Raw genomic sequence first — 26858 nt, 5'->3', positions numbered from 1 at the left:
TTCTGACTATAGGAGTTTGTTTTAGAACTCTGATTAGGTCGGCAACTGCCTTTTCTCAGGTGTGAATTTCAAGTAAACTGGAAAGGAACGCTGACGATAGTGCACAGTGAGGAGGGCTTCTTGTTTTCAGGAGACTGTTTCTGCTGCGCTCCCTTTCGGTTTGCAGGTGCGTTGGAGACTTGAGGGATAGAGGGGATGAGAGAATGGGAGTGAAGTGTAATACTCTTCTCTAAAAGGCTGGCTCCTCTTTTCCATTGCTGCTGCCCTCTGTCCACTTTGGCTTGCCAGAATGAAGGTGTTAACTTGTGTTACTTACCTGAGCCACCACTGATGATTGCATCCAGGAAGCTCCGTGTGAGGCGGGAGTACAGAAATGTCAGTGTAGCTGGGGAGGAGGAGACAAGCTAGTCAGTACAAGGCGGGCTTGGAGACTAGAGTTTCTGTACCGAGGGCCCGAGTGTCTGGAGAGGGCTAGCTGAGGGGGCTGCTGGGGGTTCACTGTGCTTTGAGAGGGCGTTGGTTTGGGGAATGGCGGAAGAAGACAGCACAGACTAAAGTGAGCACACTCTGTGTGGGAGCCCCTTCATTTTACAGGCATTTGCTGAGCAGCTGCTGTAATTCAGGAACTGGGAGATACAAAGATGAATACATTCCTTGTCCTCTGGACATGGTTAAAGAGGGCCTTCCAACTATGATAACAGGGAATGATTCACTGTAGTACTAGGTGATATAATTGCCATAAACCTGATCAGTTCTATTTTTTTAAAAGGATTTTTTATTTTATTTATTTGAGAGAGAGAGTTACAGACAGAGGGAGAGACAGAAAGGTCTTCCATCCACTTCCCTCAATGGCTGCAATGGCCAGAGGTGCGCTGATCCGAAACCAGGAGCCCCTTCTGGGTCTCCCACGCAGGTGCAGGGGCCCAAGGACCTGGGCCATCTTCTGCTTTCCCAGGCCGTAGCAGAGAACTGGATGGAAAGAGGAGCCGCCAGGACTAGAACTGGTGCCCATATGGGATGCTGGCGCCGCAGGCAGAGGCTTTACCTACTGTGCCATAGCGCTGGCCCCAATCAGTTCTATTTTTAGGGTATAGTGTCATTCTTAGTTATGTTTCAGCAGGAGGCATGTAAATTGTAGACACGTTAGAAGAAATGTGTGTGTCCGTGCATGTGTGGACATGGCTTTATGTTAGCTACCAATTGTGTAACAAATTACTGCAAAATTTAGCGACTAAAACAAGCGATTATTGTCTTAGAATTTCTGAGTCAGGAATCTGGGCTTGGCTTATTAGCTGGATGTCTCTGCTCAGGACCTCTCACCTGTCAAGGCTGCCATCAAGTTGTTAGCCAGGCCTGCAGACTTCTTAAGTCATCCAAGGTTTGACTGAGATAGGAGCCTCCAAAATCACTCATATGGCTCTTGGCAGATTACAGGCCCAGTGGGCTGCAGCTGTCCATTCCTTGCCACATGGATTTCTTTATCGTGCTACTTCCCACATGATGGTTTACTTTCCCCAGAAAGAGGGATCTGAGAGACGGTGAAATGATGCCCCAGATGGAAATCACAGGCTCTTAAAGAAATTGTTGTGTATTTATTTGAGAGGTGGAGAGAAAGCATGTACATGTGTGCTCTTATTTGCTGGTTCATTCCCCAGATGCCCACAACAGCCAAGTGTGGGCTGGGCTGGGCTGAAACTGGGAGCTGGGAACTCAATCCAGGTATCCCACTTGGGTGACAGGGACCCAGCTACTTGAGCCATCACATTTTACCTTCCAGGATCTGTGTTAGTAGGAAGCTGGAGTCAGGAGCCAGAGGTGAGTATTGAACCCAGGCATTTCATTGTGGAACCTGAGCATCTTAACTGGTATCTTAGTATCTTAACCACCAGGCTAAATGCCTGACCCCCTCTCCCAACCCCTCCCCAGCCAGCTTATAACCTTGTTTTGGAAGTAAAATCCATTCATTTCTGCTATATTCTGTTAGAAGCTAGTCATTAAACCTATACTTGAAGAGCAAAATAACCCTTGGGAGTGCACACCAGGAGGCAAGAATAACCAGGGACCCTCTTAGAGCCTACCTCTCCAAGGTTGTGCAGCTTACTGCTGTGTATTGAGACTGTTTTGTGTCTTGAGGGCAGAGGAAGAAAATGAAGTATCTGAGGAACGGTCCTGATAGAAAATGCAGGTGCACTTAACTAGAACTGCAAATTTTTAAAGATTTATAAATTTAACTCCAATGTTGTATTAACATTCACTCTAAGAAAAGAGTTTATAAATAAGAAAGAAGCAATTGTCTGTGGCAAAGTAGGGACAAATTTTACAGATGTGCTTCAATTTAAGTGAGTTCCTGTAAGAATTATACAATCTAGGGCTGGCATTGTGTTGCAGCGAGTAAAGCCACTGCCTGAGATGCTAGCAACCCTGGGTGCCAGTTTGTGTCCCGGCTGCTTCACTTCCCATCCAGCTCCCTGCTAGTGTCCTGGGATAAGCAGCAGAAAATGGCTCAAGTGTTTGGGCCCTTGCCACCCATGTAGGTTACTAAGATGAAGCTCCTGGCTTCGGCCTGAGCAGGCTGTTGCAGCCACCTGGGGAGTGAACCACCAGATGGAAGATCTTTGTCTCTGTCTCTGTAACTCTGTCTTTCAAAATAAATAAATCTTTAAAAAAATTATATGATGGAAGTAGAATAATTTCAAGTGGATTACAGAAACTGTCTTTTAAAGAAACTTGATGGACACTCTCTTTGATTGTATTCTACTTTCAAGTGCTAAGTAGGTAGGTAGATTTGCATGTACAGTGCTGAAACTTTGAATGGTGATAGGGTGAAAACAACACTTTGAAAACTGACATTTGTGTCCTAGCTTCACACCCAGTGAGAAATGTGACTGTGGCAATCCTGTTGAACTCTTAGCTCACAGAAGAATGAAAATACTTGGGTCATGTGAATAATGATAGGTTTATGGAATTTAATAAGATCTTTGTTTCCTTTCAGAAGTGGGGGTGCAAGTTCAGATGTCTCAGTGCTTTCCAGCCCAGATGCTAACCTAGAAATGCTTCTTGATAATTAAGCTCTGCATAATCATTTTACCGGAGAAGACCAGAGTGCCCTTGTTTATTTACACCTACAGTATATGTTGTATATGAACTATATGTTTTGTAACCATAGCAACATGTTGGAAAGACAAAGTAGTTTAAAAGTGCTTTGGTAGACTTCAAAAGTAAAGATAACATTTTTACCCAGATTTTTGAAGTTTTTCTGTAATGAGTAAAATTTCCTATTATGAAGACTTACTGGTGGTATTCGTGTTGAGAAGTACTTACACCAGTTTTTAGATGGCTGTGTATACTCGTTACCTGCTAGTGGTGAACAAAACTATAGCTCTGGGGTGGGTGTGTGACACATTGGGTTAAGCTGCGGCTGGAAGGCCCATGTCCCATATTGGAGTGCCTGCTTGGTGACCCAACTGCTTTGCACTTTGGATCCAGCTTCCTGCTAATGTACCTGGGAGGCAGCAGATAATGACCCAAGCACTTGTGTTCCTGCCAGCCACATAAGAGACCAGATGTTCTGGCCATTCTGAGTGTTTGGGAGAGTGAACAGGCAGGAGGAAGATAGCTCGCTCGCTCTCTCCCACACTCTCCCTTTCTCTCTCTTCTCCCTCCCTCTCTTACTCTGTCTTCCAAGTAAATAAGTAGGGGCCAGTGTGTGGGCACAGTGGGTTAAGACACTGCTCGTGATGCCAGTATCCCTGTTCGGACAGCTGGTTCACGTCCCCGCTACTCCACTCTGATCTAGCTCCCTGCTATTGGGAAGGCAGCAGATGATGGTTGAGTTCTTGGCTCCTGGTTTCAGTCTGGCCCAGCCCTGGCTGATGTGGCCATTTGGGGAGTGAACCAGCAAATGACAGATCTCTCTCTCTCTCTCTCTGTGTCTCTCCTTCTGTGGCTTTGCCTTTCAAATAAATAAAACTGAAAAAAATAAATCTTAAGAAAAAAAAAAACTATGTTCCTATGATATTGACAATAGAAGATGATTCCTTGTTTCTTCATGATTGCTTTCTCGATTTTTTTCTCTTACATGTATTTTTTTTAAAGATTTATTTATTTATTTGCAGGTCAGAGTTACACAGAGAGAGGAGAGGCAGAGAGAGAAAGAGAGGTCTTCCATCTGATAGTTCATTCCCCAGCTGTCCTCAACGGCTGGAGCTGTGCCAATCCGAAGCCAGGAGCTTCTTCTGGGTCTCCCACGATAGTGCAGGGGCCCAAGGACTTGGGCCATCTTCTGCTGCTTTCCCAGGCCACAGCAGAGAGCTGAATTGTAAGAGGAGCAACTGAGACTAGAAACGGTGCCCATATGGGATGCCGGCACCTCAGGCTAGGGTGTTAACCCACTGTGCCACAGCGCCAGCCCCATGCTTATATGTATTTCAAGACTGTTTTCCAATAATCTTACATAAATGAAATGGCTTTCACAGGGTAGGTATGTATTTAGATTCTTTAATCTCTAAGTTTTACTAATAAAATTCACTCTTGAATTTGACCTATGTTGAAATCTGGACAGCTGTCCTCATCAGTAATTGGTATCCTTGTGGGTTGCTTAACCACAGAGGTGTGTTCTGGGAAATCATAGCCTGTGCTCATACAAACTAAGATGCCTTGGGGGCCGGTGCCATGGTGCAGTAGGTTAATCCTCCGCTTGCAGCGCCGGCATCCCATAAGGGTACCGTTTCTAGTCCCAGCTACTCCTCTTCCAATTCAGCTATCTGCTGTGGCCTGGGAAAGCAGTAGAAGATGGCCCAAGTCCTTGGGCCCCTGCACCCATGTGGGAGACCCGGAAGAAGCTCTGGCTCTTGGCTTCAGATCGGCGCAGCTCCAGCCATTTGGGGAATGAACCAATGGAAGGAAGACATTTCTCTCTGTCTCTCCCTCTCACTGTCTGTAACCCTACCTCTGAAATAAATAAATAAAATCTTAAAAAAAAAAAAAAAAAAGATGCCTACCATGGCACTAGGCGGTATAATCTCATGGGACCACTGGTGTGTGTGTGTGTGTGTGTGTATACAGCTCATCATCAACTATGATGTCCCCATATAATACATGACTGTAATAGAAAGTTTTGTTCCAGGTTAATTGAACCAAACCATGACTCACTTGTTACCATTTTTGTTCTTTTACTGAAACTGTAGTAACAATGTTAATATAACCAAGTTTGTATAACATGTCATGGATAATCAGGCCACCGCATAAACTTGGTTAATCTGTATAACGCAGACCTGTGCTTCAGCCCCAGGTTTGTCACGGAGTCCCTGGCTGCTTTAGAAGCTTCCACATTGAAATGAGTTTGTGATAGAAGAGGCAAAGCAGAGATACCGTGTTACCTTTTTATTTCTTTTGCTTTTCAAATTACCATTGCCTAATATTAACATATTTTAAAAGTTTGTAACTGTCAGCAATGAAATTTTGGCTGTGATTGAGCTAGATTGTAACACTTTGCTCAAAATAGCCTTTTTGATTTTAGGATGTATATTGATTAAGGGTCTCAAGTTGCAGTTTCTGGAAAAACTGGTTGGGTAACATTTTATCATAATTCTCATTGTATGTAATTTGGTGCCTCACTGAACAGAGGGGATTCCTGGAAACTTCTAGGTTGTGTGAAGTCATATTAATTATTAATTAATAATTAATTCTATTCTCTGTTCCTGGGACTTCAAAATGCAGTTTTGGTTTATTCACTGTGATCATTTAATTGGACCTGAATATTTTGCAGGTTGTTTCATGAGTGTGGTTAGTTATTAGGGCAGGTAGCAATTCACCATCTAACTCTGTAGACACTGCAGAGCTAAACTCCTGAGAAACAATAACTGACAAGGTATAATTTTAAAGAACTGATATTTATGAAGAGAGAGGGAGGAACTTAGGTCACTATTTTGTCTTATTTCCAAATATCTTTAAAGAACAAAAGGACTCGGAAAGGTGCTCATTTCTGTTTTCATCTGATTTTGTTTCTCTCCTGACCTGTCAATTATAAAGTAGCCCACTGCCTAAGGTATTTTTATAAGGATATGATATCTGAGCCTAGATCTTCTAAAAATGTTCACTGCCCCCCCCCACACACACACACAATTCGAGAGGCAGAGAGCTTGCTCCCATCTACTGGTTCACCCCTCAAAGGCCCACAATGGCTGAGGCCCAAAAGCCAGGAGCCGGGAACTTTAATCCAGGTGTCCCACGTGGGTGGCAGGAACCCAGTTACCGGAGCCATCATTGCTACCTCCCCACGGTCTGCATTGTCAGGAAAACTGCACTAAGGATCTAGAGCTGGGGATGTACCCAGGCACTCAGATGTGGGGTGCAGATGCTCACGCCCCTAGTCTAAATGTCTGCTGCCAGTGTGTTCAACTGTTATTAAAGAGCAGTGGTGTGTTCTCCAGATTTCAGCAATCTGTCACTTGTCCCAAACAGCCCTGTGTCGAGATGATGAAAATGATAGCTAATATTAATTAGGGGAGTCCCATATGCCGAGCAGTTTTCTAAATAACCTTATGCATTGTATCACTAAATCACACTAAATCATCAAGGGTTTTCAGTGAAGAAACTGTGACTCAAGAGAGGTTAAGTGATTTACCTAGAGCAAAGTTGCATTAGAATAAATGGGCATATTGTCCCTTACATTCTGTTTTACTTACAGCTGTGTCGGAAACTAAAAGTAAAATTGCGTTTCTTACTTGATACAGGCTCAACCTTTATCCTACACATCTTTCTGAAGGCACCCATTTAAGAATAGTGAGAAGTGTGAAATAGGTTAGGGAGCCCTTCCTTGCCGAAGCTCGTGAGTAGAACAGTGAGAGATCTGGATGACTGTGTGTGTGTGTATCATTGGTACTTAGCGTCTGCTGCTCTGTGACCAGACATCAGCCTCGATTTCTGCCCACACTTTAATCCATTTGTGCGAGTCCTGGAGGTTCCCTCCAGAACACATATCTGATTGATCCACAGATCCATTTTAGAACTGTGATGGGACACTGGTCTTGTCTGCGCAATTGCAGTAGCTTCTTCATTGCTTCCAGCCTTTTACTGTTGCCCACCTACATCTTAAAGCATAACGAAGGTGATACTACTTTCCTTTTTTGTTTTCTAAGATTTATTTGAAAGGCAGAGATACGGGAATGAGGGGTGGGGCGGAGATCGATCTTCCATCCACTGGTTCACTCCCCAGATGGCTGCAACATCCAGGACTCAGGCAGTAGCCAGGAGCTTCTTCCGGGTCTCCCATGTGGGTGCAGGGGCCCAAGGACTCGGGCCATCTTCTGCTTTCCCAGGAGCATTAGCGGGGAGTTGAATAGAAGTGGAGCAGCTAGGACTTGAAGCAGTACCAGTGTGGGATTCTGACACTGCAGGCGGAGGCTTAACCTGCATCAGAGTGCCGGCCCCCGGTGTTACTGTCCTGGCTTACACTCATCAATAGCTTTTCATTGCAGTTTAGAGAACATATTTCCTGCCTTCTACTCTTGCTTACTGTGCTTTACACGCACTAGCTTCCTTGTTCCTTATACCTATCCTGGATCATTGCCCTCTTGGGTCTTTGCACCTGCCTGCTCTTTCTTCTACCTGGGCTGCTGTGGTCATTGATGATCTTGTGCTGATTCCACATCATTCAGGTCTCAGTTCAAATGTTACCTCTCAGTGTAGTCTCTCCTGACTAATCTAGATGCTCTCCATATTATCGAGTTTTATATTCTTCATAGTTTGTACCACTGTGAATGTGATGTTACTCATCTAACTTTTACATTGAACAATCTTAAATATTCAGAAGAGGGGTTGTGAACCTGTGACCCACAGTCCAGCTGTGTCCTAAAGACACATTTTGCTTAGCTTCTTCTGGTGTTTAAGGAGTAACTTGCAGCCCAGTGGATGGACCATAAGCATCTTACATGTCTAGTTTGATGACGTGCTCTTGTGTGCACACCCAGGGAACCTCTGAGATCCAGACTAGAACACTGTGCCTTTCAGATGACTCTCATAACCTCTCCAGTCACCTCCCTCCCACAGGAGGGCTTGCAGTTACTTTTTATAATTTAGCTTCTGACAGTTAAAACGTGGAATCTTCACATACAAATCCAGAATTCAAACAATTATTTTAAAATTCAAAAACATGTCAGTGATGGACTTGCTTTGTCTTTCAACCGCAGCTTGATTGTGGCCGAGAAGCAGCTGTCCCGAGTTCTGGCGTGTGTCCCCCAGTGTGCCTGCCGTCTCCTCTCCTCCTCTGTCTCCAGCGTGGAAAGACATCAGTTGCCAGTTGCCATTTACAGTTTCATTTGAATTGGTTTCCTTGTGATGGAGAAATGTTTCTCTTTCATTATGTCTTATGTATGTTACTTAGTCCGTGTCATTCATTGGTATTGCTGGCTTGTAGGTCTTTGTTAGCCACCCTAATTCTACACAGTTGTGTTTCAGGGCAGCACAGTGATTTGTTGTATTTATACATCACTTACCGACCTGGTCTTTTACTGTGCAACATGTTCTTTCATTTCTGGTGTCTTGATATTGTAAGTAAACTGTCAGTGGATCTTTGTACACATAAACACGAATCTTTTGCTAGGATAAAACTTTAGAAGTGGATTTTCTAGATCAAGATATGTTTTTATTTTTAGGCTTTTGATCCATATTGCCATTTCACTTAATGGTAGTATAAATTCATGTAATCTGGAAAGCAGCACATTGGAGTATTCATTTCCCTCCATCTGTGCCAACACTGGGGATTGTAATTTAGAGGATAAGTTTTGCTAATATAAATAGTTAGAAAAAATGAACAAAAAGATGCTAGCCAAGAAATTTTTCATCTCATTTACATAGATAAGAGCTATACTTTATTTTAAAGGATGTGATAGAGAAGTAGTACGTGGCTCTCCTTAGCTTAATCTTGTGAGCTAGAAAGTGATGCACCATTCTTATTCTCTGTGAAGTAACATGAATGCCCCAGGATGACTTGGGAAGCCTTTCATCTTTGTCCTTACATATTTTATTTAGATGTGTTTAATAACTACTATTAAGCTTTACCATGTTCTCTGTATCTGTACACAGGAAGAATAATACAAAATTTTTTCTATTTGGAGTACACAGACTTACACATTGATTTCATATTGACGTCCACATGTTAAAGTAGATGCTCTTCTGTCGTTTGGTTTTCAAGGAGATGCCTACCTGAAAGAGTGACGGCACCTGGACCACATGCTTCACTGCTGAACGATCCTCAGGTACCCTGGCTCTGGACATTGCTATGGGAGATTGGATGACTGTTACAGATCCAGCTCTGTGCTCAGGTAACTGAATTTGAAATGGCTGTAAACTGGAGTGGCCATTGTAAAGGTGCATTTTTCCGGAAAAATAGTCACCACAAATAGTGAAGATGTGACTTGAGAGTATTGTAGATGGTTATAAACTATCTAATTTTCTTTATCTTCAGTAAAATTATCAGGGGAAGCTAAGAATATGCCATAATTATTGGAGTTAAATGCCTTGGGTAGGTAACTTTATTGACGGTTATTATTTTGGGGGGAAATTTTTAAGCATTTGAAATATATTCAGTGGCTACTCTTAAGAGGTTTCTCTGATTTATTTCTTTAAAATCATATAAATTTTGAGTGGCACAATTGGGTTTTGTCCTTTTTTTTTTTTTAACATTTAAAAATTTTCCTAAGTATTTTGAAAGACAACAGGTGACTCATCTTCTGGTTCACTCCTCAAATGCCTGCAGCCAGAACTGGGCCAGACTGAAGTCAGGAGCCCTTAATCTGGGTCTCTCTTACATTTGTGGCAGGGATCCATTTACTTGAGCTGATCACCTGCTGCCTCCCACCATCAGCCAGCAATTGGAATGGGGTATGGAGCCAGAGCTCAGACTTAGGCCCTGCCACATGGGTTGTGGGTGTTGCAGGGCCAAATGCCCACCCCTTGTCTGTTACTTACAAACATAAAGTAGTAAAAAAATTAAGGTTGTGTATTGTTAGTTAATATGCCTGCTAAGAATACCATGTAAATCGTAGTGTTTTGGAAAAAGGTAGTTTTTTATATAAAAATGACTGTATTTGAAAATAGTTAAAAATGAAAGTAATTCAAAATCTTTGGTTGCAGAAATTATGTTATTTAATACCTTTTATTGATTTTTTTCAGAAAGCAAAAATATCTCTCAGTATACCTCAGAAACAAAGATGTCTCCATCAAGTTTATACTCACAGCAAGTGCTATGTTCTTCAATACCTTTATCAAAAAATGTGCACAGTTTTTTCAGTGCCTTCTGCACAGAAGAGAATATTGAACAGAGTATTTCATATCTTGATCAGGTAACGTGTTTCTGTTGTAAGGAATAGCAAGAATCACATAAAATAGAACACACTATGTTTACGAGAAAAACGTTTGTCAAGTATGAGTATCTTCACATGTAGTGGCCTGAGACTTAGAATACATCAGGTTGCTCTTCTAATCTAGATTTCAGTTTGACGTTTTTATTTGGAGCAGCTTGGCTTCCCCATCGCCCCAAGGGCTCCAACACGGAAAATCTTTATTAGTCAATTTTTCTGTTACTGTAACAAAATACCTGAGGGTAGTGCTTTACATAGCAAAGAATTTTATCGAGCTTGCAGTTTTGGAAGCTGAAAATCCAAATTCAAGTGGCCCCATCTGTTTGCCCTCTGGCAAGGGCCCCCTTCACTGTATCAATACATGGTTATGTCAGGAGTGGGGAGTGGGTGGGCTGGCCTCACTTTATAACAACCTGCTCTCGCAAGAGCCTAACTCTCACTGCAAGCTCAGCATCAGCTATTCCCAGGGAGGGGCTCCCATTCGCCCACCTCCTAAAGGTTCTACTACCTGTCCCATCACCACACAGGGACCAGGCTTCCAGCCCCTGATCCCTAGGGAGAGTAACCATATCCAAACCATAGCAGTCCAACCTCAGTGCCTAACTGCAGGTCACAGGTGATCCTAGAGCTTAATTCTCTGTCCTTTGGGATGTTCACAGTTTCCTTAACTTGCTAAGGATAGTTTTCTCTTTTTCTCAGAAAAGGTTTTTTGTTTACTATGTTGTCCACTAGCCAACTTTAAAAATTTAATTCTCATTGACAAGAATGTGTGTATATATCCTGTACAGTGTGGTGTTTTGAAATGTCTACATTGGGGGGTGACTGGTTGAGCTTTGGTATGTGTATGACCTCACACCGTGGTGAGAGTACTTAGGCGATTTTCAAGAATATGGTGTGTTGTTACTACCGACAGTCACCAAGTACAGTAATCCCTTGAATGTCCTCTAACTGAAATGTTATATCCTTGGACTGACATCTCCTCATCTGTAAGCAACTTTAAAGAAAACATTTTCTCCTACCAGGAATTGACGACTTTTGGTTTTCCTTCATTATATGAAGAACCCAAAGGCAAAGAGACAAAGAGAGAATTAAATATAGTTGCTGTTTTAAATTGCATGAATGAGCTGCTTGTGCTTCAGCGGAAGAATCTTCTAGCTCAGGAGAATGTGGAGACACAGAACCTGAAATTGGGTAGTGACATGGACCATCTGCAGAACTGCTACACCAAACTGAAGGTCGAATGTGCATTTCCATCTGTATTTGCCGTTTTATGTAATTCAGTTCTGTGCATTTTTCATTGGCTTTATTGAACTGTTCGATAAATTTATTCAATACTATAAATTTTCATTTGCTTTATCAAATTTTAGGGTTTAGGTTTTATTTAGTGACTTAATCTGCAGAAAGTTAGATTAGGAAGTATCTATGTTCTGAGGAAAATATGGCTTCCCCAGGGCATCGAGTCTTGCTAGTAAAGTTGAGTCTTCCCATGAGAGGCTGTGTCATTTAATTCCACAGAAAATATTCCTGAGACCTTTTTGCCAAAGAAGTGAAAGCTTTCTAGAGCAGATAGACTAGATAACTTCTAACTCTTAGAAGTCCCTAGGGCTCTAGAATAAAAACACAGAGAAATGCTTCAGTAAACTAGCTTTTCTCTGAAACAAGGAAGTGTTTTTACAGGGCCGTGGTCCTGCTGTCTTAAAATAGTGAATGTCCTAGTGTGCTTTCTTCATTTTCCTTCCTTTATTTCTTTTATGTCTTCCTCTAGAAAATAAAATACTGTGTGTGTGTGTGCTTATAAAATTTGGCAAGGAAAGGGAACAAGTATGGTGTGTCTTACTAAGGATGGAAGGCAATCAGTTCAAGCCAAAATTTTTTTTTAAGTAGTCTATCTTAGATTTCCTTATGTGAAAATCAAAGCTCTTTCAATTTGTGTATGTTTGGTAAATCATCTTCCTTTTGGTTTTTCGTCTGCTGATTCTTGCCCCTCTATCTTTTCTTGTTTTTCTTCCTGTATATCATCTTCTCCAAGGACAGATGAAACAAAGCCTACCCGAATCTTGAGAGAATAATATCTGGGCACACTTGCCCATCTGTCTCTTCCCTTTTTTATTTTTCCCCCAGGATTGATTTTATTATTTGAAAAAAAAAACAGTGACAGAGAAAGGGAGAGACATACAGAGAAAGAGATCTTTCATCTACTGGTTCACTCCAGAAATGGCTGTAATAGAGCTGAGTCAGGTCAAAACTAGTAGCCTTGAACTCCATCCAAGTTTCCCACATGGGTGGCAGTGGCCCAAGCACTTTGGCCATCTTCCAATGCTTTCCCAGGCACCTTAGCAAGGGAGCTGGATCGGATGTGGAGCAACCGGGACTTGAACCAGCACTCCAGTATGGGATGCCGGGATGCCATACCTCGCAGGAGGTAGCTTAACCTGCTGTGTTACAAGCCAGACCTTGGCCATGTGTCTTGTAAGTGGCCAATGAATAATTATATCATTATGTTACTAATCTGAGTCTGTCAAGTCTTCTACTTTAAAGGAAGAGTGGGGAACTTTTTTTCTGCCAAGGACCATTTGGATATTTATAACATCACTCATAGGCCAGACAAAATTATTGACTTAAAAATTAGCCTGTTACCGATTTATTAAATTTTGAGCCTCACCTGCAGTTCCCTTGGCGGGGCCTGAGAATGATTTCGTTGGCCTTTTGTGGCCTCCAGGCTGGACACTCTCCACCCTTGCTGTAAGGAGTGTTCATTTATTAGGACTACCCCAGAGCATAGGGTGTTTTTCCAGAATGTCTTCTAGATTCATGATGTCTGTCTGGGCCAGAATCTGTTCTTTTGGTTCAATCATGAGCAGAGATGCCTATTGTATGCTGTTCTATCCTTGAAAATTTCTCTATCTCGCATATGCTTTGTTTAATTTATTGAGCAAAGTTTGTTGAGTTTTGCGTACTAGGCACTGAGCTTGGAGATAATGAAACCTCAGGTCCCACTCACAGGTAGCTTGCAGGTCAGGGAAGGAGCTGCAATGAGCTGGGATTATTTGTTTATTCATGGTTCTTGGTGCGGGGGAGGGCACAGAAGGCTTCACAAACAAGTGATAGTTGAAGAATGAAATGGAACTTTGCTAGTGTTTGGAAAAGACATACTGAGCAGGCTGAGTGGAAGCCCAGTGGGGTGGCAGGAGGGGAGAGCTCCACTGTCAGAGCACCAGCAGCTCTGTGCCTGCTGGGGTGTGTGATGGATCCGCAGAGGAGAGCCTGGGCTCCACACACCATGAAAGGTGCCATCCAGAAAACGGACTCACCGAGGGATTGTACGTGGAAGAACTAGAGGAGGAGTGCAGAGCTGGATTTGGGACGGAGGTGGGAGCCCAGAAACCCTGGTGGCAAGACATCCATTAGCCAGTCTTTTTGGACTTGAACTAAAGTAGTGCCAATGAGGCCTCTAAGGATGGGATGTGGAGAATCTTTAGGAAGTGAGGTGGGGAGCAGCTTATGGGAAATGGACTTTGGGCAGTAAGAGTCGTGGACTGAAGATGCCTCGCAGGTCTCTGGAGTTACGGAGGGCGGCGGGACTCCCTGAGAAAGGAGGAAGCAGTGCCTAGTGGCAGTGCATGGAGCAGGTGAAGAACCCTCCACAGGCACCTCTGTGATGCCCTTGGGTACAAGCATGCAAGACTTGCCATTTAAGTTAAATATAGTTTAATATGCACATTTAAACAAGTTGTATAGTGTTGCGCTTATAATAATCGCTATAAATATTTCATAGCCACTAAACTTCAGTTTTAGCTCACAAATATTAGTATTTGTCACGACTTGTTGCTGAGCCTTCAAGAATTCAGTTCGGAATCCTTTGTTAACTTTAATCAGAATTACATATGGGTGTTTTAGGAACAGCTGGAAGCCTCCAGGAGAGAAATGATTGGGCTTCAGGAAAGAGACAGACAGTTACAATGCAAGAACAGAAATTTGCATCAGCTGCTGAAAAATGAGAAAGATGAGGTGAGTGTGTAGATGGGTTTAAGTGAAATTTTATTGTGTGTGTGATCTGACTTTAGAAAACAATGAACCTGTCATTCATCCTATGTCTAATTGATATAGTGGACATCAGTATAAGATGGCATCATATTTAACTAAAAGGTTGGCAACTCCCTCCCTCTGTGGCCCCCCAGCCCTGCCCCAGTGGATCCATCTGATGCAGTATAGGTTGAGTATCGTGACCCAAAGACCTGAAATGTTCCAAAATGCAGAACAGTGTGACACAGTGCCACAAGTGGGAAATACCATACCTGCCCTCACGTGATGGGTTGTGGTCAGAACAGGTCACTAAAAGCATTGTATGAGACCTTTAGCCTCTGTGTATAAGGTGTGTTTAAGGTGACTCCATCACCAAGAAATCTCGTGTATATGCAGATATTCCCAAATCCAAAAACTGAAGCGCCTTTGGTTGCAGGCGTTTGGGATAAGGGGTACTGAGCCTGTACGTTAACTACGTTAGGTGAGTGGCCTGTCCTTCCTGGACTCAAAGTCACTGTCCATTTTTCTCAGGCACGGGGGTCTGTAAATGCATCTTCTATTCTCTGCCGTAACTGTGCTGCGTCCCTGACACCTCTTCCTATACTATTTTAGATGTTGGCATTGTTTATCCAATGACTTGATTACATTGGCATACGAGAAACTCATATTACAAATCTTATTTCTAGGGAAAGGATACCGTAATTCTAATTTCTCCTGCAATGGTTGCTTACTAGAATTCTAATTTCTGCTCTAATGGTTACTTAGAATAATGACATCTTTTGACATAAATCTTATTTCTATTTTAGTGGTTACTTGGACCTGTAGAGTTAATGCATTTGAAAATAATATTTTTAACTTGTGTAAGAAGAAATCTTTTTTTTTAGAATTTATTTATTTATTTATTTGAAAGGCAGAGTTACAGAGAGGCAGAGGCAGAGAGAGAGAGAGAGAGAGAGAGAGAAAGTCTTCCATCCATTGGTTCACTCACCAGATAGCTGCAATGCCTGCAGCTGTGCTGATCAGGAGCCAGGAGCTTCTTCCGGGTCTCCCATGCAGGTGCTAGGGCTCAATGGCTTGGGCCATCTTCCACTGCTTTTCCAGGCCATAGCAGAGAGCTGGACCGGAAGTGGAGCAGCTAGGACCTGAACAGGCACCCATGTGGGATGCCGGCACTGCAGGTGGCAGCTTTACCCGTTGCACCACAGTGCCAGCCCTGAAACCATTGTTTTTATTACTCTGTAGTATGATCTCTAATCGTGTAATACATGTAAAAATATAATTCTTAATTTCAGTGTTTTATAGATTTTAACTATAATTAAAGACTTTTAGGAGAGTATATTTCTTTAAAAAGACCCTTGAAGTGATTTAGATATGTATTTTGCCACATTGGTTATTAAATAGTATATTTAGTAAGTAATATTTAACCAAATATTAGTTGTTTATGCATATTCCTTAAGTATTTCACAGAAAAGTTGAACTTGATTTGTTGATTACACTTAAATGGTTGGAATGCAGTTCATCTTTGGTAGTGGTTCGGTCAATCATGTTAGTTTCCACCAGGGATTGGGAATGGCTATAGAGTAGAACGCAGTTCCTAAGAGGTGCTGCCCAAGAAGCTATAGTAGATAGAAACTTGGAACAGCATGCCTGGCACATTGTAGGTGCTCAGCAAAGGTTTGAACTGGGCTTACTCTTTCTTAAGAACGGTTTACCTGATGCCAGGTACCACTGTCTGATAGATTTTGTCATATATTGATGAGAGGTAAAGCGATTGCAAGTCAGTATAAGGAGGTCACTCCAAACGATCTGATAAATCCTGATAGTTTCAGATGAAGCCTTAATCATCTTGATATTTATGTAAGAGTTTCTAGTTTCTACATTATCAGAGTCTATATGTAAAATAAAAGGTGTAGTGTATAATTTTGCAAGTTGAAATGTCTGCAGATTGTGAGAATAAAAACTATGTGATTCATTTTATGTTTATTTTTTAAAATAAAGATTTGTTTACAGAGAGGGAGGGACAGACATCTGCTAGTTCACTCCCCAGATGGCCTGGGGTTGGGCCAGATGGCTGGGGTTGGGCCAGGCTGAAGCCAGGAGCCTGGAATTTCATACAGGTCGCCCATGAGGGTGGCAGAGGCCCTGCACTTGGGCCATCTAGTGCTGCTTTCCCAGGCATATTAGCAAGGAACTGGATCAGAAGTGGAGCGGCTAGGACTTGAACCCACACCCATATGGGATGCTGGCATCGGCATCACAGGTGTGGCTTAACCCACCCGTCAGCAACACTGGCCCTCATTTAATGATATCTTAAAAATTGGTTTCCAGTGGTTACAGACAAGGAAGAGTCATCCTAGAATTTTAAAACTATTATATAGGGAGATAAATGCTAAGACTGCTTTCTTGTAAATATAAATTTTTAACTGGGTTCATCAATCCTCATTTGATAGAAAATGCTCTTTTCAGGTACAAAAATTACAGAATATCATTGCAAGTCGAGCTACTCAGTATAATCATGATATGAAAAGAAAAGAACGTGAATATAATAAATTAAAGGAACGTCTACATCAACTTGTTATGAACAAGAAGGATAAAAAAATAGGTAAGAGGCTGGATAAGATGAGTACACCCATGGAATAAATAAGTTTATGTTAAGAAATGTAAAGGATTCGGCACAATGATTTATGAAGCCACATTCGCCCTTTGTGCAATTGATTTTAAATGGTGTTCAACCATATAAACCAGGAATTTAGACAACTGCTTTTTGAAAAATAAGTCATTTTGCTTTGTTGCACTAGTTGCACATATTGTTTTAACATGTCAGGTTTAAGCCATGGAGGAAAAACAGCCAGAGGACTATCTGATGAGGAAAAACAGCCAGAGGACTATCTGATCTTCCAAAGCAAGGAACCAATAATAGTAAAAATCAGTATCAACTTCCAAGTACCCAAAGAAAAATGAATTTAGAGTTAACATTGTAAAATTGTTCCTCAGACCGAATCAGTTATACCAGTTGAGTTCCTTTCAGTAAGTTTGTGCATTTTCGAAGGAGCTAGTCAAAGGGTAGAGTGAAGAAGTTATCGGTGTGTATAGAGGGTCTGCTTTGTCTAGTATTATTCTCTTCAACTATAATTTACAGCTGTTTCAAGTACTAGTGTATATATCAAGTAAATAGGGTAGATTATGAAATAAAACCACACACACAAGTAGAATTACACAGTCCACATTGTGTTGGCCAGATATGATCCAGGAACAAGAATCCTGTACATTTACTTACTGAATGTTGGTTTCCCAGTGGGTTGTATGCAGGCCTCTAGCCAGCATGCAGTGGGACTCCTAAATTGTCTTTCCAAAACTGAATGTGGATTTCAGCACCAGCTGATGAACATATGTTTCAGGCTGTCACATAGTGAGTTCTGCCTGTTGGCAGCATAGTGACTGTATCACTGTCGCTCTCTGTAGCAGAGCTATTGCAGTTATTTGAGTATTTTATTTTTAAAGTTATTGAAAAATACAAAGGTGCAATAATAAGCAGTTAACATAAGAGGAATCTTTTTTTAAAAATTTTTTGAAAGGCAGAGTAGATAGAGAGAAAGGTCTTCCTTTTTGCCGTTGGTTCACCCTCCAATGGCTGCTGTGGCCGGCGCACCGCGCTGATCCGAAGCCAGGAGCCAGGTGCTTCTCCTGGTCTCCCATGCGGGTGCAGGGCCCAAGGACTTGGGCCATCCTCCATTGCACTCCCGGGCCACAGCAGAGAGCTGGCTTGGAAGAGGGGCATCCGGGATAGAATCTGGCGCCCCAACTGGGACTAGAACCTGGGGTGCCGGCGCTGCAAGGCGGAGGATTAGACTGTTGAGCCACGGCGCCGGCCTCATAAGAGGAATCCTTAAGTATTCTGAGTTGATAAATCTTTTTTGGAGAACATTGATTTTTAAGGTTGGTTAGCCTTGAATTCATTCATGAATGAAACAGCAGAGTGAAATCCTGGAAGTACAGGAGTAACATCTAGCTAGAGAAGTTTGAAGATTTCACTATGGAGACAGAGCAGTTAGGGCCTTAGCTGTTTCCCCATCCATACCAATTGGAAGTAACAATTTCATACTGATTTTATTGGCTCTAAAATTAGATTAGCTTACATTTACTTCTTTATGCCGAATTCTTCCACGTGCACCTGGGGCAGAAGATAGAATCCTATCAAGAGCCTTATATCCTTTGATGATGATGATGTTAACAGGATGTGGCACATTTTCTATTAAGGTCCAAATAGTAAGTATTTTCTGCCCTGTGGGGTCTGCAAGTCTTGTTGCATCTACTTAGTCTCTGTCATTGCAGTGAAAAAGTACCTGTAGACAATATGTAAACAAATGATGGTCCAAGAAAACTTTTTTTTAATTTTTATTTTTTTAAATTTTTTTATCTTTATTATTTTTTTGACAGAGTTAGAGACAGAGAGAAAGATCTTCCTTTTTCCGTTGGTTCACACCCCAAATGGCCGCTATGGCCGGTGCGCTGTGCTGATCCGAAGCCAGGAGCCAGGTGCTTCCTCCTGGTTTCCCATGTGAGTGCAGGGCCTAAGGACTTGGGCCATCCTCCACTGCCTTCCCGGGCCACAGCCGAGAGCTGGACTGGAAGAGGAACAACCGGGACAGAACCGGCGCCCCAACCAGGACCAGAACCCCGGGTGCTGGTGCCATAGGCAGAGGATTAGCCTAGTGAGCCGCGGCACCGGCCCCAAGAAAACTTTTATTTACAAAAATTGTAGTTTGCAAACCTCTGATGATGAAATTATTAATGATAAAATAACATTTATTTTGTATTTACTGGGTACTAGATACTGTGTTCACCCATACTGTGTTATGTGCTTTAATATATTTTTTTTCAATTTTCACAACTCCTCTTTGGTAGGTAGTTTTGTGATTCCCATGGTATGAATGAAGAAGCAGATTTAGCGGTTAAATAACTTGCCTAGATCTCAGTACTTACAGGTACTAGAACTGGAACTCGAAATTCGGCTGCTTGAGGTAAACCCTAAGCTAACTACCAAGTTGATTTATGTCCCTAATATGCTTAGAGTGCATTGGAGTTTTAAACACTTAAATATGTATGGTGAGAATTTGTTTTGTGTCTTCATGTTTGTGTAGCCATGGACGTTTTAAATTATGTGGGGAGAGCTGATGGAAGAAGAGCCTCGTGGAGGACTGGTAAAACCGAAGCCAGGTAAAGTGCGCTTTGCGAAGACAGATTTAGTCAGCCCTGATGTTCTCTGTCCTGTGTTTTCATACTGACGGTTTCTCTCTCAGGAATGAAGATGAAATGTATAAGATTCTCTTGAATGATTATGAATATCGTCAAAAACAAATCCTAATGGAAAATGCTGAACTTAAGAAGGTTCTTCAACAAATGAAAAAGGAAATGATTTCTCTCCTTTCTCCCCAAAAGAAGAAACCCAGGGAACGAGCGGAGGATAGTACAGGAACTGTAAGTGCTCTTTCCTCTCTTCCACAGGCTTCCGATTGCTGGTTGGAGCAGTGAACACTCCAGACGAGCGTCGTAGGGTGTTAGGAGTAAGGTAGATCCTCGCTGCTGTGCAGCCTGCAGTCAGCATGGCAGCCGTGAAACGCTGCTCTGTGTTTGCAGACATGCCCTGGGGGTGATGCAGATGACTTTCGGGGACTTCATCTGCGCTCAGCACTGTGACAGACACGTGATAAGCACCGTCACGTTTCCCAACATTTCTCATGTGAGAAGTGGCTTCAGGTGCTGTAGACGGCCAGGCACCACGCCTCCACCAGTGTTGCTGACGAGGACTCTGGCGCAGTGGTTCCTGCTCAGCCGTACGCAGGCCAGAACGAGGCCTTGACGCCAGCTGCTCCGCTCAGGAGCACAGAGCCCGCGCTCGGGGCCGCTGGGCCACGTGTCCTGTCAGTTCAGGTGTCGTGCACTCTGCTTCTCAGACAGTGGGCTTGTGCCAAGTTTGGAAACTGAGCCGTCATTCCGACCATGAATTTATTGAGTGTTCGTTATGTTCTGTTCTCTTGGGAGAAAAAAGGATTTAGACTTTTTTTTTTTTTTTTCTGAAAATTCTCTTTTTGGGTGAGATATAGAGCAATGATTATTTTTTCCTGTGTTAGGTGCTGTGGTAAGGTGGTGCAAAATGTAAAACAGACCAGTTGCCATGGCAGTAAAGGAATGCGAGAGGAAGTGACATCTGACTTAGTTTTTAAGAAACAAGTAGGTGTTCTTGAGCCAGAGAATATAGTGAAAGCATTTGGCATGGGGATGATAAATGCAGAGGTCTGAAGACAGTCATACAACAGTGAAAACTTCTTCTTACTTCATGCTTTACATATAATTTAAATTCCAGTTTCCACGAAGTTCACATTAGGGATTACAGTCTGAAAATGACAGTGTTGATGGAAAATGCTAGTTACCAGCAAGTCACCAGAACTTGTTTTTTAAACCTGTATCTGAGGACTATTTATTTTATGCTATCACAGATCCAGCAAACTGATAAGCCCATCCCACATCCGTTTTTTGCCCCTTAACGTTTTATATATGCACCGTCTGTAACGTGGAGCACAGCAGTGAGTTTGGTAAGGCCGTCAAGGTAGTGGATCTGATGGCTGCGCCTGAGTATGGAAAGCCGTGTCGGGATCCTGGTCTTTCCTTTGTGTGCCTCTTGCCACTTGTAGGTTATCTCTGACGTGGAAGATGATGCCGGGGAACTAAGCAGAGAGAGCGTGTGGGACCTTTCCTGTGAAACCGTGAGAGAGCAGCTGACCAACAGCATCAGGAAACAGTGGAGGATTCTGAAAAGTCACGTAGAAAAGCTCGACAACCAAGGTAGCTCCTGCCTCTCCGCGTGTAGCGTGCGTGGTGGTGCGTAGTGAGCTGCTGTCTTCAGTCATGCCGCTCAGACTTGAAGCGCTCTAGCTCAGTTTGGCGATTTGAAAGCAAGATTTTGCCTGCTTTCAGACATGGAGTTTGAATCTCACCAAGAGAAATGCACTTTGCTCTCAGTGCGACTCTTTCTTTAAAGGAAGGTGCTGTGTAGCCGTCTGCTCTGAATTGCCTCATACAATGGAATCAAAAGACCAGAATCTTCTTTATTAAATCTTGAAAATCAAGAAATGTTCACCATCATGTCCTGTGACCTTTTGCTTCTTCCCAGATGCCTTAGATTACTAAGTTCCTAATAATTCATTTAAAAATTATTTTCAAAATAAATGATGTTAGGGCAGCTTTAGGCCTGGTGGGTAGGACGCCACCTGGGACATCCTCATGCCGTATCAGGGTGCCTGGTTTGAGCCCCGACTCTGCTTCCAATTCCAGCTTCTGCTCATGTGCACTCTGAGAGACAGCAGGTGATGGCTCCAGTGATTGAGCTCCTGCTACCCATGTGGGACACCTGGATGGATTTCCAGTCTCCTTTTGCCCCCAGCCCAGTCTCAGCTATTGTGGGCATTTGAGGAGTAAACCGGTGGATAGCAGCTCTCTTTGTCTGTCTCTTCCTCTCAATAGATTAATTAATTCTAAAAAGAATATATTTATCAATGCAGAATTATCTTTAAGGATAGGGAATGATATGTAAAATAGGTGAAAAATGCACACAGAAAAAATATGTAATACTCAATTTTTGCTTATGTATTTTAAAATAAATATTTTACAGATCCATAAGGAAGTCTAGAAAAATAAAGACAGATTGTTCAGTGTTATGGACAGAATAGAGACTGGAATATTCTATTATATATACATTTAATTTTTTTTACAATTTGTTTATTTGAAAGGCACAGGTGCAAAAAAGGGGTGGGAGGGAGGTGGAGGAGCGGGGGGAGAGAGTGATTGACTGACTTTCCATCTGCTAATTCATTTCCCAGATGGCCACAGTGGCCCCGCATGAGCTATCCTGAAACTCCTTCCTGGTCTCCCACATGGTGGCAGGGCCCAAGCATTTGGGCCATCTTCTGCTGCTCTCCCAGGCTCATTAGCAGGGAGCTGGATCAGAAGTAGAGCAGCTGGGACTTGAATTCATGCCCATGTGGGATGCCAGCATACAGGCAGCAGCTTAACCCGTTGCACCACACGTTGGTAATATAGATATACTTTCTAATTGATATTTTGCATTGTTAAATAAAGTTTCCATGCTTTTAAATCAGGAAAGTTAGTTTTATGCTCAAAGATGAAGCCTTTCAGAAGAAAATGTAATTTAAATTGTTGAAATCACTAACTCAATGCCAACTTACATAGCATTCAGCAAAATTATTATGAAAATTAATTTACATGAAATTTTATTCGTTTGAATCATCATTGTCTATTATTTATTTGAAAGAGTTACACAGAGGAGAGGCAGAGAGAGAGAGAGAGAGAGGTCTTCCATCCTGGTTCACTCCCCAATTGGCTGCATCAGTCGGAGCTGCATCGATCAGCAGCCAGGAGCTTCTTCCACGTCTCCCTCACTGGTGCAGGGGCCCAAGGATTTGGGCCATCTTCTGCTGCTCTCCCCGGCCATAGCAGAGAGCTGGATCAGAAGAGGAGCAGCTGGGACTCAAACCGGTGCCCATACGGGATGCCGGCACTTCAGGCCAGGTTGTTAACCTGCTGTGCCACAGCACCGGCCCTAGAAAATGTTTGAACTTCTTATTTGTTGAATTTAATGAGAGCAAAATTTATAGCACGACACTTGAGGCAATATCAACAAGAACATGGTTTATGTTTTCTTTTATGAATATAGCCATGTTAGCTGATTTTAATTAGCACAGTCTTACATATATATCAATTACCAGTTAAATATGGCAGTTGTACTCCATTGTAAGGATATCATTTAGTCCTAAAATTATACAAGTACACAAATTGTATAGTTGCCATGCATTCCTTATAGGTGCTGTGCTTTTTGAAATTTTTTCATAGTTTTAAGATTTAGTGTTATATAGCTTGTGACATTTAAAAAGGCCAAAGGAAATAACTACGTTTTAGAAAACCTGTAAGATTATAGAAAGAGAAAAGTTCTGAAAGTCTTGATTTTGGGGGCTGGCATTGTATAGCAGCATCCTATGTGGACTTGGTTTGAGTCCCAGAAGCTCCACCTTGGCTCCATCTCCTTGCTTGTGTGCCTGGGAAAGCAGCAGAAGATGGCCCAAGGACTTGGGCCCCTCACCCATCTGTGGAAGATCTTTCTGTAACTCCGACTTTCAAATAAATGAAATAAATCTTTAAAAAAGAAGAAAAAAGAAATCAGTGTGCTGAGATAATTTGTGGGGAAGAAAAGAAAATATTGATTTTTGTTTTTTAAATATATATCCCAAAACACCAAAGACTAAAGACTGAATAATAGCTATTAAACCTGTGTCAATTTGCTGGTTTTTTTTTTTTTTTCTGTGTGTATATGTTAGTTTCTAAGGTACATGTAGAAGGTTTTAATGACGAAGATGTCATCTCACGACAAGACCATGAACAAGAAACTGAAAAACTCGAGTTAGAAATTCAACAATGTAAAGAAATGATTAAAACCCAGCAGCAACTTTTACAGGTAAATGTGAATTACCTGTCAAGGCTACAGTTTTATACTCTTACTAGATTGTTATTCCTTTATTTCATAAAGATCAATAGTATGTGACATTGTCCCAGTGTAAGCCAACTTGTCTGCTAACGAATGTGTCACCATTCCTTAATTAGTCCGGACTTTGCCAATTGGGGTAGTAGCTCTTGAGGAAGGAGGCTCCTCGCTTGATTTTGTTGGTGATCTCGGTCCTTGCCCTAAAATTTGACCTCAGCCCTGGCTTTCTTTTCGTCTTGTTGGGGTGTTGCCGGGACCCGCTGGGACTCACTATCTTTTGAAATTTAATAGCAGCAGCTCGCTACTGCATGCGATGATGATACCACTTCACTATTACGTGACTGTTATCTGTTGGAAGAAAAAGAACGCCTCAAGGAAGAGTGGTCCCTTTTCAAAGAGCAAAAAAAGAATTTTGAGCGAGAAAGACGAAGCTTTACAGAAGCTGCTATTCGCCTAGGATTGGAGGTACTTTTTTTTTTTTTTTAAAGGATTCATTTTACTTATCTGAAAGAGTTACAGAGAGAGGTGGAGACAGAGAGAGAGGTCTTCCATCCACTGGTTCACTCCCCAGATGGCCACAATGGCCGGAGCTGCACCAATCTGACGCCAGGAGCCAGGAGCTTCTTCCAGATCTCCCACGTGGGTGCAGGGGCCCAAGGACCTGGGCCATCTTCTACTGCTTTCCCAAGCCATAGCAGAGAGCTGGATCGGAAGAGGAGCAGCCGGGACTCGGAATGGCGTCCACATGGGATGCCAGCACCTCAGGCCAGGGCTTTAACCTGCTGCGTCACAGTGCTGGCCCCTGGAGGTTCTGTTAAAAACTTCCAGGGTCTTGAAAATTCAGGGGAAAGGTCGATGCTCTGCATTCTGCTTTTAGTTGCTTCTTTGTCATCTCAGTTCTTTCTAAAGTAGTTAATAAATAACTTGCAATTGAAGGGAGGCTGAGCATGCAAACTATTGCAGAGTGGTATCTTTTCCCCCTTGCCAGACTTAGAAATGGACATTTTTTTTGAAAACTGTTTAGCATTCATTCATTCTTACAGACTGACTTTCTACTGTTAAGTATTTAGTTTCACATAGAAGATGTTACCTTTTGGGCATCTGTCGTTTGTCAAGCGCAGTAGTGTGGTATCAGAAGACAGTGTGCCTGTCTCCATTCTGCCGCCCATCAACCATAGGCAGTAGCAGTGTGGTTTGCTGCATAGACGGTGCACTTCTGCAGGTGGCCTTTGTTGTTGATAACAATGTATTATGCCTACGTAGCAGGGGACCTCAAAAAGTTCATGGAAAATTTGCATATTTTAATTTCATTTTTCCATGAACTTTTTGGCGCTGCCTCTTCTTTCCCTTTCAAAAATAGAGATGTAACATCTGCACGTAGCTAAAAAAAATTTTTTTTAATTCATACCAAAAGTTACAAAGCGAGAGAATGTCCGCCTTCCTTATTCCACACTTGCACCCAACATTTCTGTTAGTACTTCTTCTGGGAGTCCCGTTTGACGGTTAAGTTTTCTTTCTTGATAGTGGTCTGTTCCCTGCCATGAAAAATATTTAATGTCCTTCTAGTACTTTCCATCTACACTCTTCCTCTTCCGCATCTGATTTTTCCTTAATACTGTTATTTTGTTGTTCTGTTTGCTTTTCTTTAAATAATTAAGTAGTATGTGTAATGCTTCGTTTGTGTACTTGTTCCATTTCAGACAATGTCAGTTTCTTCCTGCAGAGAAAGATGCAGGAATTCTGGGACTTATCTTTGTTTCACCTCTCTTGCTGCTCTACTTTGCAATTTGTCTGTGATATTGTTTTCCATTGCCAAGTATTAACACATTTGAATTCTGTCCTATAACATAATGTAGTATAAGTAATGTGTCTAAACTTGAGACTTAAAAGTTGAAAGCCAAGCTAAGGGCAGGCATTTGATGCAGTGGTTAAGATGCTACTTGGATTGGAGTGTTTGGATTAACTCCTGCTCCCAATTCCAGCTTCCTGTTGATATTCCCTGGAGAGAAAGTAGGTGATGGTTTAAGTAGCTGGGCCCCTGCCACCCATGTGGGAGACCCATATTGAGTTCTGGGCTCTCCTGGCTTGGAAAGCCGGGCCCATCCTGGGCTGTTGTGGGCGTTTGTGCCGTGGGCCAGCAGGTAGAAGATCTCTGTCTCTGTCTCTTTTTATAATAGATAAAAATAAAACTTAAAAAATTCTGAGATCTTCTCTTACCTTTATCTTATGGGTCACCAAACTGGTTTTCAGGATCAGTATTTTTCTTGCTTTAGCCCAAGTTTTATTTCATAATTTATCCTGTAAATGACCTAATCCCCTTAATTTTTGTTCTCTATATAATATTGTTATTTTACAAATGTTTATTAACCTGTTTGATGTTGCTTTTTTAAAAAAAAATTGTTCTCTTAAATGGTTCTCTATGGTACATTATCTGTCTTGGTGTTTTTTCTCATAACGTTCTTTCTTCCAATGCCAATGCCCGATTCCATATTAATATGTATGAGTGAGAGTTCATGTGGGTTGTTTAGAGTAGCTGACATGAATGTCCTCCACAGCTGTGAGAGTCTACTTCAGCAATTGCGGTCTTCCTTAGGAAGCAAAGCCAAGGTGTTGTCTCCTGCCTTATGAGATCATCTCGGTTTCTGAGGCTTTGTCTCCAGGCTGCTCCAAGAGATATTCTTGGTGCTTTGCCTATCACTCCCCTTGGCTGGGGCCTTTCCAGAGTCAGTCTCCTGTAGTCCCTGGGTGCAGTGAGGGCTGGAGGGTGGGGATTGGTTTAGGATCCCTCAGCTGTTGGGAAAGGGGAAGGTTTGACATAATCTGCACATGGGCTCTGTGGTTTAGTTGTCCTGGCTCCTAGGATTAGTAGGTGGCTAGAGAATGAGAAATGTTTGATGAAGCCCTCATGGCTTTTTTTTTTT

At 42.3% G+C, this 26858-nt stretch overlaps 1 protein-coding gene across 3 annotated transcripts in view; it reads left to right on the top strand.

Annotated features, from left to right (window-relative positions):
• SSX2IP (SSX family member 2 interacting protein) overlaps positions 1-26858 on the top strand; it is a 52358-nt gene that overhangs the window by 15200 nt on the left and 10300 nt on the right. For 2 of the 3 annotated variants that reach the window (XM_062191639.1, XM_062191637.1), the window contains exons 2-11: positions 9194-9323; positions 10174-10343; positions 11384-11596; positions 14259-14369; positions 16851-16986; positions 19526-19601; positions 19685-19862; positions 21077-21227; positions 23774-23910; positions 24229-24402. In XM_062191639.1, the coding sequence (XP_062047623.1) occupies positions 9281-9323; positions 10174-10343; positions 11384-11596; positions 14259-14369; positions 16851-16986; positions 19526-19601; positions 19685-19862; positions 21077-21227; positions 23774-23910; positions 24229-24402 (1389 nt within the window). In that variant the 5' untranslated portion in view covers positions 9194-9280. The remainder of the gene's footprint in view (positions 1-9193; positions 9324-10173; positions 10344-11383; positions 11597-14258; positions 14370-16850; positions 16987-19525; positions 19602-19684; positions 19863-21076; positions 21228-23773; positions 23911-24228; positions 24403-26858) is intronic. The other variant, XM_062191640.1, reaches the window with a different exon arrangement.

The sequence above is a fragment of the Lepus europaeus genome, chromosome 5 (genome assembly GCF_033115175.1).
Source record: "Lepus europaeus isolate LE1 chromosome 5, mLepTim1.pri, whole genome shotgun sequence".
NCBI classification, from domain to species: Eukaryota; Metazoa; Chordata; class Mammalia; order Lagomorpha; family Leporidae; genus Lepus; species Lepus europaeus.
The sequence above is the reverse complement of the archived record's forward strand: the minus strand, read 5'-3'. Positions and strand labels throughout refer to the sequence as shown.